Genomic DNA, 19,683 nt, shown 5'->3' with positions numbered 1-19,683 from the left:
TGTGGGAAAATCTGATGAAGTACCAGCACCCTAAACCTTTCTTTTCACAATCACTTGTTCACTGTTTTACATCCAAGGGGAGCATATTTTCTCGTTGGGCCCTTTTTGTGCACTAGTAAGCACTTTAAATACATGCCTTTGTTCTTGTGAAGCCTGGTTTCTCACATTGGCATGCACAATGCACACAAAGAGGCATGAGGTATCAACTCACTAACCCTTCTCCCATAATAGACTACTTAAGGTAAGGTAATGTTCTAAACCTGCTGCCCTATAAGGAGTTCAATTTGGGGTAACAAGAAGTGCCCTCATCCACTGGTTAGTGGCATGCTTCATCTTAGGGTTGCTACTACACACCATGTGTCACCATCATCAGGGGCAGAAGTATTTTTCCAATGCTCATTTCATAGATAGGGATCTTGCTATTTCAAACAATTATAACTGTCTTGAGGATACTCTATTAATGCTAATATATTTATTTGTGGGTTCTGCAGGCAGGATTAAAACCCATCTGGATGTTCTTAGGGCATTACCACGCTACCATCCCCCATAGATGTAGTCTACATGTTTCAGCCAATCATTCAATGCCACTAAGAATCAATGGTTTTCGTCAGGACTGAGATATCGCTGTTCTTATTCAATGTCCCATTGATCTTTTTCGGTTTTGTCCTTGCTACATGAAGGTACTTCACAAACAACAAAAGCATTGTATCCTGCAAAAATGAATGGAAAAACTACATCTTCTCGTGCTTTGTAATGTCTAAACTGAAAACTTAGCTGCAAGCTATCTAAGATGGGCATAAACCAGCTGGAAAGAATGCCACAACACTGCTGTCTTGTATTAGATGGTCAGCATCTGGGCTCAAAGAAGACAAAGCATAACATTTCTCCATGCAAAGCTGCACTGCCTATTTGCTATTTTCTTTCTAAACGGAAGCTTCCTGATGGATGGGATGCAACTGCCTTGATTTTGCCGTAAAGGTTTCAAATACTGCTTTACAGTAAAAAAAGGAAGAAAGCGTTTCTTTAATTAGGAATATATCTATCAAAAAGAAGAGATTTATCTTGAAACGTGTTCTGTGCACACCACAAAGGTGAAGATATTCGGTATTCTTGAATATTAGTGAAGATCCCATAAAAGGAACCTGGTACCTCAAATTTACTTATTTATTTTAAAGTTCAATAAATAAAGAGCAGTCACTGAGACAGAATTCACTCCGCTGAAAGGGAAACACCTTAGCTAGGAAATAATAGTAAATATTTGGATTATATTAAATTGAAAAAAACCAGAAATAAAGCGATTTGTAAAAGGAAGCAAAACTGTTGGAATAGTGCAGGATATTTAGGCATGTACTGTAAGAATGGGTGTATACTTATTTTTCGAAGTTGATAACAGTACAATTGATTTCGGTACATGTAGCGTAGCATCAGCTATTACAGTGTCTGTTTGTATATGCCAGTGTGGTTGATTTAAGCGCTGAAAGAGAAATAAACTATCGTGTTTTTTTCTTTATATTGCTATGCCACACCACACTGTTTAAAGATGGGAGACATTTTTTGACTCTTTTACAGGTACGGGGCAATCTAAATGTATTCATTTTTGTTAACATTAAAGCAAAGTGCACTGAGCCCTAATTATAGTAGTCTGGGAAATTACCTGGTATTTCTCTACCCCCAGATTTATCACTACCGGGGGTATCAGCAACTTCATGTGCAGGAAAATACAGCCCATTATGTGTTGAACCCAAACTGCCACTAAGAAATTAGCAATTACCAAGGGAATCAATAATTCTTAGTCTGATTCCAAAATATGTCATCATTTTGGCCCAGACACTTAAGCAGAGAATTTGGTTGCTTTCATGAAACCAAAATATTCTGCTGAAAGAAACAAGTTACTTACCTGTAAAAGATACCAGTGCTTGCTAACTGGAGTTACAGGTAAGTTACTGAGCACTGGAATTTTCATATATTCACATACCTGAATCAGAATAGTAAGCAGTACCTATAAAGTATAACAAAGTCGGAAGCAGGCTCACCTTTACTGAAACAGGTTGTGGAAGTCTGCCTGTCCCACTTCTAAATCGGCTGTTACATTGTTAACTAAGCAGTAGTGCTTTGTAAACGTTTGCCTGCCACACAGCAGATTTCTTGGAAAGGCACACCAGTATAAAGTGCTGCAGTTGTTGCCATGCTCCTGGTGGAATGAGACTTCACTGTTCCCTGGAGCAGACCTTTTCTGCGTGGGAAAAGGTGATGCAGGCTAACGGCCAATGTGTTATTCCCTTTTTTGGCAGGGGTTGGCCTAACCCTGATGACCAAAGGACACAAATAGTTGGTCACCAGAGCAAATGTATTTCGTCTTGCCCAAGTAAAATGTGATGCACTTGTGCACATCAAGCAAGTGCAAAGACTTTTCTGCAGATGTTGTGAGATTTGGTAAGAAAAAGCACAAAATGACAGGCTCAGTCAAGTAGACGTCAGTAGAGACTTGAGGTATGAATGTAGGATTGGTCCGCAGGAAGACTATGGGCCTGATTTGGAGCTTGATGGATGGGTTACTCCGTCACCATTGTGATGGAGTAACCATTCGAAATCACGTCCATTGTAAGGCGGAGAAAGGGTTCTTTCACCATAAATGGTCGAATCTCTCCCACTCTCCGAAGTAAGCACCAAGCGAAGTGCTGTTTTCTTGGAAACTAATGTAGGTTCCCTTAATGAATGGGCATGAATGGAGCCAGAATGCCGAGACTGAGGACAGTACTAAGCTCCCAGGGTACTGGTGGGCACCGTACACAAGGAAATACTCTGAAAACCCTTTCATAAATTGCTTTAAATTCACTGTGAAAAAAACTGGTTGAATTGTCCCTTGTTCTTAAAACACATGAGATTGCTGCCTAATGGGCTTGTACTGAAGAGTATTTTAGACCACTCTGGGCTATGGTCAGGAAATATGGAAGCATTTGATGGGTGTTATAGTCACTGGATGGAATCCTTTGGCTTTGCACCAGACACATAAATGTTTCCACTTGGTAGGATATGGCTTCATTGTTGCTGGTGCTTGGGCTTGTGCAAGGATGTTTTTGCATTCTGCTGTCAGATTCAAATGACCAAACTGTAGGTCATGAGGTGTCATGCTGTCAGGTTTAATGACCAGAGGATGTGGTGGAGAATCTCTCCCTGGTGCCAGGAGAGGAACCTGGAGTGCATCTTTAATGGAAATGCTGGCAGTACAGATAGATTCAGGAGCTCGGTGGACCACTACTGGTGTGCCCAGGCTGGGGCAGTGAGAATCAGAATACAATGTTCTGCCTTCACTTTCCTTAGGAACCTGGGGATCAAGGTAAATGGCAGAAAGGCATATGCAAAGACGTTGGACCACCGGATGAATAAAACATTGCCACTGGGTCCTGGTTGCCCAAACCGTCTGGCATAGCACCGGCATTTCCTACTGCTGTAGATGGCAAACAAGTACAGTGTGGAGCAACCCCATTTGTGGAAGATGTAGTCTTGTTGATCTTGGTGGAGTTCCCACTCATGGCAATCCGATATTGTTCGACCAAGAGCGTCTGCCTGATCATTTTTGGCATCCAGAGAGATATTCCACTGTATTGTCCACCTGATGGGAAATGGCCTAGTGCCCTATCATCTGCTCTTTTTCCTACAGAGGTCGGGACCTTGTTCCCCCCAGCTTGGTGATGTAGAACACGGATGTCGTACTGTCCATCTGATAAGGACTGCTTGACCTGCAAGTCTTGGGAGCTCCTGTAGACTCCTGTAGACCCGGTCTTACGGTAAGGACCTCCAGGATATTGATAAGGAGATTATTTTTTGCATCAGAACAGAGAAGTTTTGTCGACAGTTCTTACAAATGAGCTTCACACACCTGTATGGATGCATCCATTGTAAGTTCCACTCTTTCCATTGAAGGATGGAATGGAAGCCATGTGTAAAGATTCATAGAGCACCCCCACCACATGACTGCCTGTTTCAGGCGTCTTGTGACGGGGACCATGTCATCCCACGTTGTGTGAACTTGCCTCCACTGGTTGTTCAATTCTTGCTTAATGGGTCTCATTCAGAGCCTCCAAAATGGTTTTAAACATATACAGGATGACATCAGGCCCAGGAGAGATTTGTACTGTCTGACTGTGACCGATTGCTTGAGAAAGAAGCTTCATCAGACTTTCGACTGAAGGAAAAGCCGTTCCTAACCTTGTGTCCAGTATCGCTCCCAAAAACTGCAGCTTTCTCTGTGGTTCCATGGAGAACTTGCCATTCCATGTCAGTCCTCACCTGACAAAGAGAGACATGCAGGTGCATGTAGAAGCCTTTTCCTCTTCCTTGACAAGCCAGTCGTTCAAGGATGAGTACACTTGATAATCCTGCCACCTGAGAAAGACAGCAACCAGTGCTTGACACTGGGTGAACACCTGTGTTGCAGATTTGAGACTAAATGGAAGTGCCTTGATTGGTAGTTCTGCCCCACCAGTGAAAAACTGAGATATTTCCAGTGCTTCCAGCGTATGGGGATGAGGCATTATGCATTCTGGAGATCCAAAGACGTTAGATAAGCCTTTCTCTGCAGCAGCAGGATGTCTTCTTGGAAAGTTACCATACAAAGGGTTTGTTTTCTAAGAACATTCAATTTCCCGAGGTCCAGAACAAGTCTCATTAGTCCTATCTTCTTCTTTATCAGAAAGACTCTGGAATAAAATCCATGATTTCTCTGGGATTTCGGGACTGTCTTTATTATGCATTTCGAAAGGAGGAGAAGTTCCTGCTGCAACTCCCTCAAGTGAGATGATGTTCCTTTAAGGGTGCGCAGACAAGTGGTTTCTGTAGGAAATCCAACGTATGACCGAATGTACAATCTGCAGCACCGTTAGGTCCAAAGTTATGGACTCCCAGGCAGAGGCACAAAAAAAGAAATTCTTCCCACTTTCACTTGAGATAAGACTTCTAAAGGGGCAGCTGCGAGGAATGAAGCTTATTTTTGGTTGTCCTGGGAGCACGTGTGGGAGGCGCTTCTCTTTTGCCCAGAAAATAATAAAGCTGGCCTTAACCTCCATACTGATTGAAGCATTCCTTATAGACCTGGTATCTTCATGAGCCACAAAGTGTTGTTAAGCTAGGACAATGATGCTGGAGGGCACCATGAGATTTTGCCATATGATTGCCTGTTTTGATCTTCTACGTGCTTTCCAAATAGGATTATTCCATCAAACTGCATATCCAGTATTTTTGCTTCAACTTCTGGATGGAAAGCTGTAAATCTGAGCCACCCCTATCTTCTTAGTACATATGTTCCAGCCAGCTGGCAAAAGCCTGCATTTGAAACGTCCACTACAGCATCAATGATTGATGCTGATATTGCTGCACAATCTTTGATGATGGTTTTGGCAGTCTCCCTTTTACTCTCTGTCTGAGATTGATTAGTGACAAGATGCCAGGCCACATCTGGTGATCATAACAGTCCAAAATTGGCAAGGCATTGCCAGACCTTGATTAATCTTACTGCCAATGCAGTGTGATGGGGTTCTTTGATCTGCGTTGGCACACAGACATGATAACAGAGTCTGGTTTGGGATGGCCCATAGGGCAGGCAGGGGCAGTGTTTGGGGCCCTGTACTTCTTTTATACACCAGGCACCTCTGCTGAAACTGTGGCTGGCATTTTAATACATTTTAGGCCTTCTGACCGACAAATGTCCAGTACAGGTATGGATCTTATAGCTTCAGTGGCTGCTCCTTGAAGTCATAAAGGAAGCATTGCTGCTGCACCAAGTTCATTAGGAGATTTAATTTTTAACTGCTCTTTCCATCAGCGCATGGAAAGGCGCTATGTCGTCCTCAAGTGAGTTTATGTGGTATGATATAATCATTACACTACTAATTACCTCCATTGTCAAATAGTTCACCATCTTCTTCCAAATCAGAATACACTGAATCTGATCAGTTCTCATTGCCTGTATTCTTAGGAGTTGGTGGAATCAGCAGTGCAGTGACAGCCCTTGGAAGTTGGTCTTTCAGAGGTAAAAGAAGTGGAGGTGTTGGAGGAGGCATTTATAACAGAGGTGGTGGTAGAGTGGAGGTGGACACAATTTGTCTGGCTGGCCGCTGTGGGAGCGGTCTTTGAAAGGTGTCCATCATTTGTTGTAAGGTTGGCAAATTCATGCTCTCACAGTCTATATAGCAACAATGAGCTGCATAGGACTGAGGAGGGTTATCGGTTACGAAAGTCTGTGTCTGAAAGTCCTTCTCCTGGTTATGATCTACCTCAAATTCCGGGATGTAATACACATCCAACTGCATAGTGCTATAGGCAGTCTCAGAGGTGACCTGGTCGGTGAAGTCCCCTTCCAATACAGAAAGAATTTGGATGAAAAGACTTGCTGTCACCTTAACAGGTGAAAAAGTGACTGGTGTAGAAAAGACCACAGTGGACAGTGTTGTCAATGACATTCATGTTTTAGATGATGAAAGAAGGGTCACTGCTAATGGCGTGATTAGACACATTCTCTGTGACATTGTCGACTACCGTCTTGTCATCGAAGGCACTAATGTCATAGACATAGGGCTGCTCATCGATAGTGATCTCTTCATAGACATCGATGACGCTTGTCACATATGTGACAATGGGAGTGTCATTGACAATGGTGTTTTTTTCGTCATCGGAGACGATGATGACAGGAAGCCCTGTCTGGGACTAGATTTAAGTCAGGACATTAATGGATTTTTGCGCAGGCTGGTGTTCATCCTGTCTGGAGCGTTTTTCTGAACTACAGACTTTTTCTGTGAAGAAATGGCTTCAGATGTTTTAGGATGCAAGTACATCTCTGGAAACTCCAGATGTTTATGATTTTTCACTGCCTTCACTGAAGTGCTTGGTGGAAGGCTTTTCACTGAATTACCCCTAGATGATGGGGCACCCCCTTACAAGGATGGTATTTCCTCTTTCTAGTACATATAGGGCCAAGCTCCTCTCCTTATCCCTTTATGGTCTTTGAAAGAAATGTTTTATAAATATTGTAGCTTGAAGCCTTGTGCATTGAGTAAATGCAATAAATGCATTGCTCATGTGGCTCATCATTGCAGATCTTTTTCTGACTGCAGGAAGAGTAGCATTTGAAAAGGGTTTTTTCTCTCTCTGTCAGTTACGACCCCAGTTGGTTTCAGAGTAAAGTTCTTGCTGGTCCAGAAAAATTTAGATGTTTCTGAAAATAATGCCAAAAACAAATTACAGCACCCTGAAAGCTGAATGTGGGCCTGGCTAAGCCCCAGGGCAGACCAGAAAAGTATCAGGATAAGATCAGTGAAAGGTTAGAGCAGAGCTCTTCCCAGGGATTCCTTTACACATGACGTGCTATAGCAATCTAGGGTATGGTGGCCTCTAGGGGAAGTAGGAGAGCTTCCAGCCCATCTCACTGGCCAAAGTTTGAATTGTTTCAAATAAGGTGGATGTGCTCCAAAAAATACTGTTGTTAAATCATATGGCTATTTTGACACAGATTAATATTGTTTTTAAGTTACACAGGATTCCCAGCCTGACAATGAGGAATGATTTAAGCATGTGAATATATGGAAGATCCAACAGTGGAGAACTAAACAGTTCAGCTGTGTTCCTTCTGGTCTCATAATTATGATGGGGATAGTAACTGCCATTATTGGGCACATCAGAATTAAGTGGATACTGCTAATGATGATCTAAGTGTACTCTTTTTGGGAAATTAGGCACTCTAATTGAACAATGATGATGATTCAAGTGGGGCCAGGGTCCCCTTTAACCTATTGTCTGATGATTTATCGGATTTCAAATACCACCTTTAGGTCAGAGCAACATTACAGCAGGTTGGCTTACAGGTCTAGTCCAATAACTGAGGACGGCAGGTGTCTGAATGAAGAAAAAATACTTGTAATCCTAGATCTACATCATTGGCGTCTTCACTGTTGGATTATCTCTGCTTATATGCAGGATCCTAGAACACATTTTGATCATGACCATCTTGATTTGTAAATTTAAATGCTCCACTGTTGCAGAATATACAATACTGTCAGTTAGGCAGTATATTTTGATGGGAAGAGTGACTATGGACCCATTAAAACCAATTTCTTATTACATTCCTGAACTGAGAGATGGAAAAATGGGATTACAGGAAAAAATATTTGTATTTCTAATTCTCCATGATGGGAATATTCCAGACACTTAACATTTCCATTCAAGTGTGAACCCAGGAGCATTATCAAAAGGAGACTTTCTCTCCTACAAATAGTTTATATCAGTTCACATATATGCTTGGGTGCAGTCAACATAAACAGTAAATACTGTTTTTTCTTTCACCATTGAGCCAGTCAGCATTATTCGCTAAACTAAAGTTAAAGCTCATATTTGCCCTTACTGTTCCCTTTTCAATGCAGAAATTAGATAAATACAAGAAAATGGTAACAGTTTGGCAACCGGCTGAAAGACTTGAAGAGAGACAGTTAAAAGCATCAGGTCCGGTAGCTTCACCGCCCGGCAATGCAGCAGTAGGATATTCACTCATTAGCTGTTACTATAAAATAAGGTGTAGTAATAAACTCGACGTTCACCTGTGGAATTCTTTGGGTTGAATAACATAATTATTTTTATCCAAGCTCAATTGTACTCATTTGATTGGCATTAGGAGAAGGAAAGGCTAAGTAGACATGCTGAAATTCAAACTTGTGACCAATGGATCAAATAGAAATCCTTGCAGTATACGCTCTAGTTCATGGAGCGGTAAGACCTGCCTGTTCCATCCAGCTGCAGCCATCAGTCGAGGAAGGTTGGGCCATTCTTCACTTTCATGAAAAAAAACACATGATTGAGAACTACAATTAATAGTAACGTCCATCTTTATCCTGGGATCTTCATTGACAGCCAAGCACCACCTGAACAAGGTAATATGGAACATAGTGACATTGGGAATGGCAGATTGTTGAAAGGGTAAGTTGAGAATAAGGGGTAAAACATAGGGAATGGACCCACATGGGCGTCAGCTCTGGAGTCTGAATAAATATAAGTGTTCCTAGGCTTTAGTGGAAGAGGTTCATTAACTTTCAAAAAATTGAATAATACATAAAACACTCCACTTTGCAGTAACCTGCTTGTTTACTAAACCAAGTATGGATGGGATGATAGCCAATGAGTAGTTTTTTTTTTACATTTTAAGATGTGCTCAGTTTTATCTAAGCACTAGCACAGAACTCTCTTAATATCCAACACAGTATGTTAGACCTAGGAACATAGTGATTTCTTTCATCGGACTCAGTACTCTAAGAAATGAATTAACAGTGACTAATACGCTAGCTTTTCCCCAGAAAATGTCAGAGCTCCAGTTAAAGACTTTTCAATATTTTTGCTTCAGACTGTCTTTGTGTGTACAACGCATGTTTCTGTTTTGGTATTTCACAAATCCCCACTGGTTTCAAATACTGTGGTTCATACAAACTTACATCATGCCTATCAATTATGGAATACAATGTAATTCTCTTAAATGATGAAGTTGCAATCAAAAGGAAGCCTAAACAGGGATATGTAACATGAAATGCGGAACAGATAAGCTGGATATCATGGCCCTATAATTCCATCTCAGAGTTCTGATGACAGTTACAAACCACCTGGCCACTGTGGTAATATTATCACAAAACTAGTTGATCACATTATAGGATGTAAAAGTTGTGTGTTTTCGTGCTTGCAGGATTTGGACAAGAAAGGGGAGATAGCTCTGTGTTTTTGTTCAATGTTCTTGAAAATATACTTAAGTAAATTCATACTTTTGTATTTGGACACTGTATGTTCAATGTAGCAAACTAACTCTTCCTGGAGAGCATGCGCTTGGATTTTTACAAAATGTAAGGACTCCATAATAAATGCACATTTCTTCAGACATAAAATTATCCTCTTTAGGAGTGTTGATCTCTAGTCCCACAAAGCAGCAACTGCACGATATTTCTGAGTAACTAACTAATTTAGTGTGGATATTCTGAAATTTGTCTGAATTTGACTCAATTATTAGAAACTTGTGAAAATGAGTCTCCAAATGAAGGGTTGAGCAATAAAGTCAAGGTTTCTGGAATTGTCAAGCAACACTCTCTCAAGTAAGACATCAATTTTCCACAAGCTAGTCCTTAAAATTATATATATATAATAATAATAATAAAATCAGATTATTGGGACGGTGACAGATCAAAAAACACATGATGGTGGGCGTGGTTTTGATTTAAAAAAGGCTGTTACATTATTACATAATTTCAAACAAACAATTTGCATGAAAAACATTCCTTCGACATTAAGGCTTTAGTTTTTGTTCCTTTACGTTTTCATACATTATCATTGAAAAGTTATGGAGGTGTCCTTTCTCCCACAAACTAGTGGTACAACAACTTCTTCAGCACAGCTAAACGGACAGAGTTTCACTGTAAAAACGGCTTATTGCACTAACAGATAGCCAATGTCAGTTAAAAAAGATAAAGAAACACTGATATTTCTTTAAAAAAAATAATGTTTCCGATAATGTGTCTTGCAATATTTAAATTAAAGCATTATTATTAATCTAATAAATATAAAAAAGGGAAACTGAACGCCAAAAGCACACAACAAACATAGGGTATCACATTACGGTGTAAGGGCCAGACAGACAACTATACAAAAACAGTTGATTATACACATAGTTTTTTTGTATTATGCTGGAGACCTCAACTCGAGTGTGGCTAGAAACATTGGTCGCTGGCAAATATTTTTGGGTCACCCCAGTGTTTTTCAGACGTCAGTACAAAATACTATCAGAGCTGGTCAAGAGCCCAGTATTTGTGCGGGCTGGAAACGCAGTACAAAAAACTCTGATAGGTTGAGCAGCAGCTTGGTAAACACGTAGGTGAGCAGAGGGCAGTCTGAATGCAGCACTTGTTTTTCAGCTACAAACGACCAACTCTGGCGAGGCAACTACTCGAGTTAGGAACTCGGAACTATGACGATATCAAGGCAGCAGCGGGCTACACTTCTTTCAGTTTGACAGGCTAAAGGAAGTGCGCAAAAAACATAATAAAATGAGAAGACAGGCACAAACATATGGGGAGACGGGTGCAGTTAGGCAATACTCTGCAGTCAAAACTGCCAGACGTACTTCTCGTTAAATGTCACCATTACTACAGGGAACAGGAGAGTAGACTCCCGCCGCCGTGCAAAGTATGTAAATAAAAAAGGCACCCTCGCTTATTTTCTTTGCACACTTACGCCACAATCCTTTAGATTGTGCCTGTAGATTTGCAGCACACAGTTCGTCTTTCATTTGTGATTTTACGCAGTCATAGTTGGAAAGATTGCTGCGCTGCCCAAGCAAATTGAGGTAAAGGCTTAAAGGGTTAGACTACGAGGAACACAGAAAGCGAAAAAAAAAAAAAAAAAAAAACGACCACGGTCATCGGGAGACCGCAGAAAAAGCAGTTGGCTGGTTTCATATTGCATAATAGTGCTCTGTTCCTCAGTGAAGTAAACATTCCACTCAGGTCAGCTGAAGGAAAAGCCCCTTTCCTCCCAGCACAGTGGCCAGTACTGCATGCTTACAAGGCCCCATCATCTGACACTACCAAACACACACACCGCATGTGGCTTAAGTCTGTTTTCATACAGTTCTTCCTTTCTGAGGGTATGCTTCCATGGTCAAATTTCTTTGCTCTATCATTTGCTTTCAAGCAAAGTACATTGTGCGTAAGGTATCCTGGTGAATTTGTACTGCCTTTGCAAGGGCCTGGGGGTCTCGACCATTGCTTTGTCCTGAAACGTGACTTCCTTCGGCACTGAAAGAGAAACAAAGGCACATGAGGCAGGCAAAACACTGCTTTATAGCAGAGACAGAGGCAGTGAAATCAATACCTATTATTTGACACTATTTAACATCATGAATAGGGCATTTTACAGCGTCTTTATACACCCAACAAGGCTCACAAAAGTTGCACGCTCATACTGTATTATTTCTGGGGACGACTCTCAATTGTGCAAGTTTCATCCTTGCATCCTGCTGCTGGAGACACCAATTTATTTCTAAGACTAATTAATAAATAGTTTAAGAGTCTACAGGGTTTGTTGGATTACCAGGATATATCCAGTACCTACATGGCAGAGTGAACTTTTGTCAATTCTCCTACAACTCTCTTTCTCAGGCTGCACTTGAGACAGTCTATGTACGGTGATGCTTCTCCAGGTAGGAAGTACTGGTTCCAAGCTAGAGCACCCACAACATGAGCACAATGACGTGTGACCTCTCAGCACCTGGCTGTGCCAGCCTACCTCATCAATGACAGAGAAAGGACAGCATGATCTACAAAATTCCTCACCTTCAAAAACAGAAACTGCAGTCCCACCTCTCACCCCTGCCATCTACTAAATGGCTGTGTTCAGGAAGACAAATCATCTCCTTGTTAAGCAGACGGCCTTGTGGATGTTCTAAAGGTAGCCTGGTCTCTCCCTCCTGTAGCTGAAGGGAGGAGACCCAGACCCTTTAGAGTCTGGGTCTCCCCCCTTCAGCTACAAGAATGCTGTCAATACACTTTTACAATCTGTGACAATATTCTCACCCTCAGCCTCTACCATGGTAAAACAGGGCCATTTAATTGGATCCCAATTTGCTTTGGTAATTAATTCTGTGAGACAAACTTTAAAAAGGTAAACATAAGATGGCAGCTACTCCAGCATCTGTAGAATATCCTTTTCCATGTTTGCATTAAATGCTTGCTTTATTTACCCACATATTCTCTAATGTTGCTTTGATTGTGAGGGGACTGCTTCAGTCTAGCGCAGCCTAAAGCTCTTGATAGTTCCCTACGTATGTGTCCAACCATTAGTTTATGCTTCCAGCCCGTGAGCTGATCAGCTGTCCATCCTGAAGAAGGGGTCTTTCAACAGCCCAGCAGTAGATAGGCTGTTTCTCTGATTCCAGGGCCGGTCAAAAGTACCTAATAAAACACAATCTCACATGCAAATAATTATGTTTTTTTGCACAGCTTTGCATTCTTATAGTGCATGCTAACTCAAACACCTAATCTATGTTCTTAAACTACTTCTTGAAGAGTTTTACCTTGCATTAAAATTTTTGATTGTTACCCCTTTCCTTTTTTATTTGAACGACCCTCTCCTTACCTTTCATACTCTGCATGCCTCCTTGCTTAGAGTACAGCCTATCCTAAGTCACGTGGATGTTTGCCATACTGTATATTGCAACCTTGTGATACCTAATCACCTCTTTCTCATATACTAATTCCACTTACCATCTGCATGAACTCGCACATCCCCTAACTAATGATCTTACTTAAAGCCTACTAATCTAATACATCACAAAGAAACTGAAGTAAATGCATGGAATCGTATCTTTGAAAGCACCAGACTAATCCAAATAACCTCTGAATTAATCACTAACCTTGGGTTCTGGAGCAGTGTGATGTCTTGTGTAAAGTGTTCAATAGATCATCAGGGGTAGTAATCACTGTATAAATGCATTTACTATTGACACACCCTAAGGCTTCAATTGCTCGATGCCATATCTCCCTTGCGTGACTGGCAAGGACAAAGCATTGAACATGACGATTTTCAGCTATTTGTTTTCCTAAAACATGATATTCCCTTCTGTCTTCCTCACACATAATGGTCTTCCTAACATAGCTTGACCCAAGTCTGTGTTCTTCGATGTCTCCTAAAGATGGGTGTGGCAGACATGCATGGGTGTGAGCAGGCATCCACGCACTAGACAGCAGGGAATATTTCTGATGGAGGAGCTTTTATAGGGGATTTCTGCAGTATTTGGATATGGAGTTGGTAAGACCATGAAAAAATATACCAACCCCATAGGTGTCCATAAAGTAGAGACTAAGAGCAATCCGGAGTGATGGGTTAATATGAATCCCAGCAAATTTGATTACCCAGAATGTCCCGCAAATCTTAAAGTATAAATGATAAAAGTTATCCTGCTAAAAACGGTACCCAACATGTGTAGGTGGGACTATTGCATACAACAGGAATAGACCAAACATTTGACCATGTGAAGACCACATTAACAGTACTAAGGGGCACCTAGGCTGCAATGCAAAAACTATGTCAACTTTATCTTGCTTGTGTCACTTGAGCACAGTGCTTCAGGATTTATATACATATGAGCTTCAACAACTAATAATTAAGGCTTTTTTTCAGAGCTCCGCTCCGGATAGCACAGGAAAGCTTGGGAGTGAAATATGATGATCTCGTTCTGGCATTTGCAAGTATCACTCAAGGTTGCAGCTGAAATTGGAGGAGTATACTGTTTAAAAAGTGTTATTAATGTACCAGGAAGAAGCTGTTACATGTATAATGAATGCACATCTTTTTGCCAAGCCTGCGAAATGTACCGCTGAGTAAGTTTCCATTGCTGTATGAATGTATACCTATCTGTGCTTAGAGATTTTTGCCAGATATCTTTCTGGAGTTCCTGGAACTACCATGCCATACAGCTGAATAAAAGCTAATTCTCAAAGAATGATCTTGCTTATAAATTTTATTTAGGGTACAGGCGCTGACAAACGGACAACACTGGCACAATTTTGGCCCGCTCCTGTCCATTACGATAGGCACTCACACAGGTGAGGTACAGTTTTTATAGTTAAGAGAACACTTGGTAGTAGGAATTTTGCTGATCCCACAAACTCCAGAACTTTCCATCACAGAAATGTGAGGGAATTCAGATTTTGAACCAAAGTTTGATATGTGCAGTGCATACTGCGTACAAAAGGTAGTACAAAAAGTGGGGGCATCACAAAAGCCACATTTTCCAGAACTTACTGGGGTGCATAGTTTTCAGTATTGTCTGGGGTTGGCACTATTCCCTAGGTGTTGGTCAAATTCAACCCAATTCTAAGCTTTTCTTGTGCTTTACCCCATTGCTGTTTAGGGCCCACACATACTTGTGAGGTACCGTTTTAATCAGAAGAGTGGGAATGCAGAATGGTTTTACATTTGCTGTTATCTTGTGATTGTTCATAGATATATCCGCTTCCTATTGTGTGCAAGAACAATTTTCTAAAAATAATTTTGCAGTATTACCTAGCATAATGGGTTAGGCAGAATATTTTGAAAAATACACATTATAATTTTAATTATCAAAGTGATTGCTACAGAGTAAAAAAACATTGTAAACAATAGCTCGATTCTTGGCTCTGGCCACTGTGGGTTTCAGAAGCATCTAACAAATGTAAAGACCGGTGGCTAGGGCACATAAATGAGTGTCTGTGCCTCAGACAGGAGCGAAATTATTTTTGGATTTATCCTTAGGATAAAAAAAGGCCCCTGACTGCCGAGGAACCGCCCCCTCACCCACTACCCATGCACGCAACCTAGGCTTCATCTTGGACTCCACACTCAGCATGACTCAGCAGGTCAATGCCATCTCCTCTTCCTGCTACAACACTCTCTGCATGCTCCGCAAAATATTCAAGTGGATTCCCGTCGAAACCAGGAAAACTGCCACCCACGCCCTGGTCAGCAGCCGATTGGACTACGGAAACGCCCTATATGCAGGAATAACAACCAAACTCCTAACAAAACTGCAAAGAATCCAGAACGCATCCGCCCGCCTCATTCTGGACATCCCACGCCGTGACCACATTTCCCCCCACCTCAGAGACCTTCACTGGCTACCAGTGTCAAAGAGGATCACCTTCAAACTCCTCATCCACGCACACAAGGCCCTCCACAACACAGGCCCCGCCTACCTCAACGACAGACTCACCTTCCACACCCCCACCCGCAATCTTCGCTCCGCCAGCCTCCCCCTCGCCTCCATCCGCCGCCGGAGGAAGATCCTTCTCTCACCTAGCCGCCAAGACCTGGAACTCCCTCCTGCTCCACCTTCGCCAGACTCAAGACCTCTTGACATTCAGGAAACGCCTCAAGACATGGCTCTACGACCAGTAGCTCCCCCCCAGCGCCTTGAGACCCTAACGGGTGATTAGTGCGCTCTATAAATCCTTGATTGATTGATTGATAGCTGAGGGACACAGGTCTGTGACCCAGCAAGAAGCCAGATGCTGACTGGATTTTTCCCTAACCAAGAACAAATCCAATCACTGTGGAGCTCCTTTCTAGGACAAGGGCGGAGAAGCATTCGGAGGCAAAGGAGCGGTGTGAAACGAATCAGACAGGGTAGATTGAAATGGGAGGTACTAGGAACAACATTAGTCTTTCCTCCTCCAATGATCACTTCCTAGGGCATTCCGTCTATTGAAGGGGTCGAGGAAGGTCAGTGGGAGGATCATGGTTGCTCCTCTTGACCTCCTGCCCACCCTGTAGCCCCCACCAACATCAGTCTGATAGGTACGGCTCGAGAGGAGCTGGGAGCAGTAAAAACTGTCCCTAATCCCGCCCCTGAGTTTCATCCTCAGATCCAAGTTCTATCTGATATGTGTGTTAAGTCACAAGTGAAGTCACATGCATATTCATGAGACAGCCCAGAAGTGAGCACATGACTGACTCATTTGGGAATTTTGAGATGCGCCCAGGAGGAACTGGACATGGCAATCTCCTTACAAGTACCCCTAGCACCAGGAGGAGTTTGTCACAGATTGAGGGAACAAAATGTATTTGGAAAAAAACACAGCTGCCGTGCACAGGGTGGGGTGGGGGAGAGGAGGAGGGCTTTTACTTATTGATGTATATGTCATAAGGGCATCTTAGCAATACCTTTTCATGGTCTATATAAATGTCAATGGGATAGTTAAGGAGTTTACACTAAAATGCCATATACTACTTGCAGTATATCCACCTTATTAGTTGACCCAAATGTTAGACAATGCAGTGTAAAAATTCAACTCCCCATCAGTGAACTGCTCAGATTTTCAAACCTCATCAATAGAAAGTAAATTTAGAGGTGCATGAAAGGGGAGGATTGGCGGGTTGCATGTGAGTTTATTAGAGATGCCAATGCTGGAGAGCTGTAAGCAATTTTTTATCAGCACTTGATCGTTCATAGATCCACAAGCTTCAATTAAGATTAACAGCACTTTCAGTGAAAAAAGTGACATGTCTGAATGAGACTCTTCTTATGCAAACAGTTTTTGAAATATTGTCTCTCCCACGGTCGCCATCAGAGCAGAACTGTTTGGCAAAGGCGACAGTCATCCTTCAAGTTGCCACTCTTCAATCTCTGCCCAACAGAGTGTGAGGTAGTAATGTAGGATTCAATCCATTAAGCTATATCTTTCTTCAATAGGCTTTGACCTTGTTTGCCCGATCAAAGGCCATAAAAAGATGGGTGGATCGAGGAAAGTCTTTGGCCTTTTACAGGTAGAATTTCAAACCTTGTGATCGTTGTAGCACGTGTAAAAATTGTAGAATTATTTTTTTGGTCTCAGCAAAACAAAAGAATTTTAGGAACAAATTGCATTGATAATGATTACTAGTCTTTGTGGAAACGCCAATAAAGTTAGTTTATAGAAATGGCGTGCATGCTGCTTTATTTGTCTAGCAGATGGGATGGTAAGAAAGCTGTTTTTCACAAAGGACTGTGAGAGGAAGCCCTACAGATTGGTTTGAAATGTGCTCATTAAACCGGTTAAGCAGTGTGTTCAACTCCCAAGATGCAAATGAGCTTTATTGGATGTGAAAAGATTAAAAAAAATTATGAACTGAACCTATCTTTAAATAAATTAAAGAATGACTGTTTGATCTACTCAGGTGTCTCAACATGGTAGGCAGATATTTACTGATTGACTATTATTTGACGACAGTGCTGGCTATACAAAAAAGTAAAGGCACCATTTCATGTGGAGACATGAAAAGTAGATACAGAATTTTTAATTGTGCCTTTATAGTAATGCATTTCCATTTTATACCATAAGACACAAATCAAAGACTTAAACAGCCTTGCTGTCAATTGAAGGGACTGCAAGTTGATATAGAAAACTTGACCCCATCTCGATAATACAGATGAAGTTTGGCTTCATCCGAATCGGTGTCAACATCAATATTCCCAGCGTTGTTTTGCCCAGGCTGGAGGTATTAAGATGAGAGGGCATTGTTCTCGTCACACCTTGCACAGGAATCTTAGGATCAGCTGAATCAAAGGAAAGGCATAAAGATACTTGTCAAACCAGCTTACTGACAAGGAATCTGCTACTAACAAACAGGACATATTTGTTTTTTTTTATCCATCATCAGAAGCTCCCATTACAAAATGTACCAATGCTGCTATTTCAGGGATAGTTGCCTGTCACTGATTTCCTCATGTTCAGTCACAATATCCATATTTAATATCAGGATCTAGTCCCATAGGTGTTGGGCTTCTTGGATCTGTTTGCAAATGTGATACATGGGTGTATTTCTGTCCAAACGAGACATTACCTGAGATATTTTTAGACATGAAAGCAAAGAATTAAGGGCTACCCTGACCATAATGAGCTCCAACAGGTTTAGGTGCAAGATGGTTTCTGCAGTGGACCATAAGCCTCTGGTTTTAGTTGTCCTGAAAGCATGCTTCCCAACCCAACAACAAAGCATTTGCTGTGAGGAACAGTTGGTGAAACGTTGGAGATAACACCTTGCTCGCAAACATATTGTTGCTGTAGAGGCACGAATGAAGTGATTTCCTTAAGTATGGATTGATCATGATAAGGTCATCCCAGTTGCTGTTGATATGTTGCCATTGGATAGTCAGTTGCACCTGTATTTTCCTCTTAGATGGGCAGCACGGAAGCAGAAGCAGGTTTGAGTCTTCTGATGATCAATAGGTTGGGACTGAATACAAAAAGCCAGAGCCATGATCGTGTACCTTCTTTCTTTCAAAGGAATACTATTGCCTCAAGGCTGACATTGTGGTGCTCAGAAAATGTATGTACATGCAGGGACCAAAATTCAACTTCCTGATGGTGAGAGTGAGGTCAGCATTACTAGCAGCTGAACTGAACTGCTTGCTTTGCCTGGAATAACAAACATGTTCTGATCAATGTTGAGCTACAGGTATACTGCCAACCTCTGCCTTTGCAGGTGAGAGCAATTTGTGAATAAGAAGGAGTGGACTTTGGACTGAACCTCAGACTGGTAATGGTGCCAGTCTAAAATGAATTGGTGCAGGTATTTTCAGGTAGGTGGGTGGGGATTCAGGAATACTGAAGTACTCATCCTGTAGACTTATCAACACTAAAGGTCATCCTTCTTGATGAAAGTCTCTCCTGCAGAATGACCACACAAAATCCTGCTTCTTCAGATACTGATTTAGACCTGGTTTAGAATGGCGCTCAACTCTGCCAACTTCTTGAGCATGAGGGAGAATCTGGAGCACAATCCTTGGCCCCTCTGTGATTTGGGCACAGGATGGCTCTATGAATTCCATGCTGTACCCCTCAAGGATGAAAACAAGAGTTCACATGCCTGTTGTTATATCATGGCAATTTTAAATAACTCGCCACATCTTGCCCCTTTTTGGCCAGGTCAAATTGGTGGACAGTGAGAAAGTCAAACTGTCATGTGCTCATCTAGTGGGTGAGAGGATTGCCATTCTCTTTTCTCTGCTCTGGCTTACCTCCATTTCTATGCTGCCTTTGCAGCTGGCTTTTAGAATAAAAGCTGTAGCTGCATCCTTGTTGTTGGGAAGGTTGAAGATTTCTTCCCTCCCCTTCTTACGGTCCATATTTTTATGGAGTTTTCAACAAG

General features: G+C 41.8%; 1 protein-coding gene across 1 annotated transcript in view; it reads right to left on the bottom strand.

Annotated features, from left to right (window-relative positions):
• Window positions 1-10,220: 10,220 nt before the first annotated feature.
• The window catches only part of LOC138284720 (protein argonaute-3), a 916,780-nt gene continuing 907,317 nt past the window's right edge, over window positions 10,221-19,683 (bottom strand). Inside the window, exon 19 of the mRNA XM_069223834.1 lies at window positions 10,221-11,813. Coding sequence (XP_069079935.1) covers window positions 11,705-11,813 — 109 coding nt within the window. The 3' untranslated portion in view covers window positions 10,221-11,704. The remainder of the gene's footprint in view (window positions 11,814-19,683) is intronic.

The sequence above is a fragment of the Pleurodeles waltl genome, chromosome 3_1 (assembly GCF_031143425.1).
Source record: "Pleurodeles waltl isolate 20211129_DDA chromosome 3_1, aPleWal1.hap1.20221129, whole genome shotgun sequence".
Lineage (NCBI taxonomy): Eukaryota > Metazoa > Chordata > Amphibia > Caudata > Salamandridae > Pleurodeles > Pleurodeles waltl.
The sequence above is the reverse complement of the archived record's forward strand: the minus strand, read 5'-3'. Positions and strand labels throughout refer to the sequence as shown.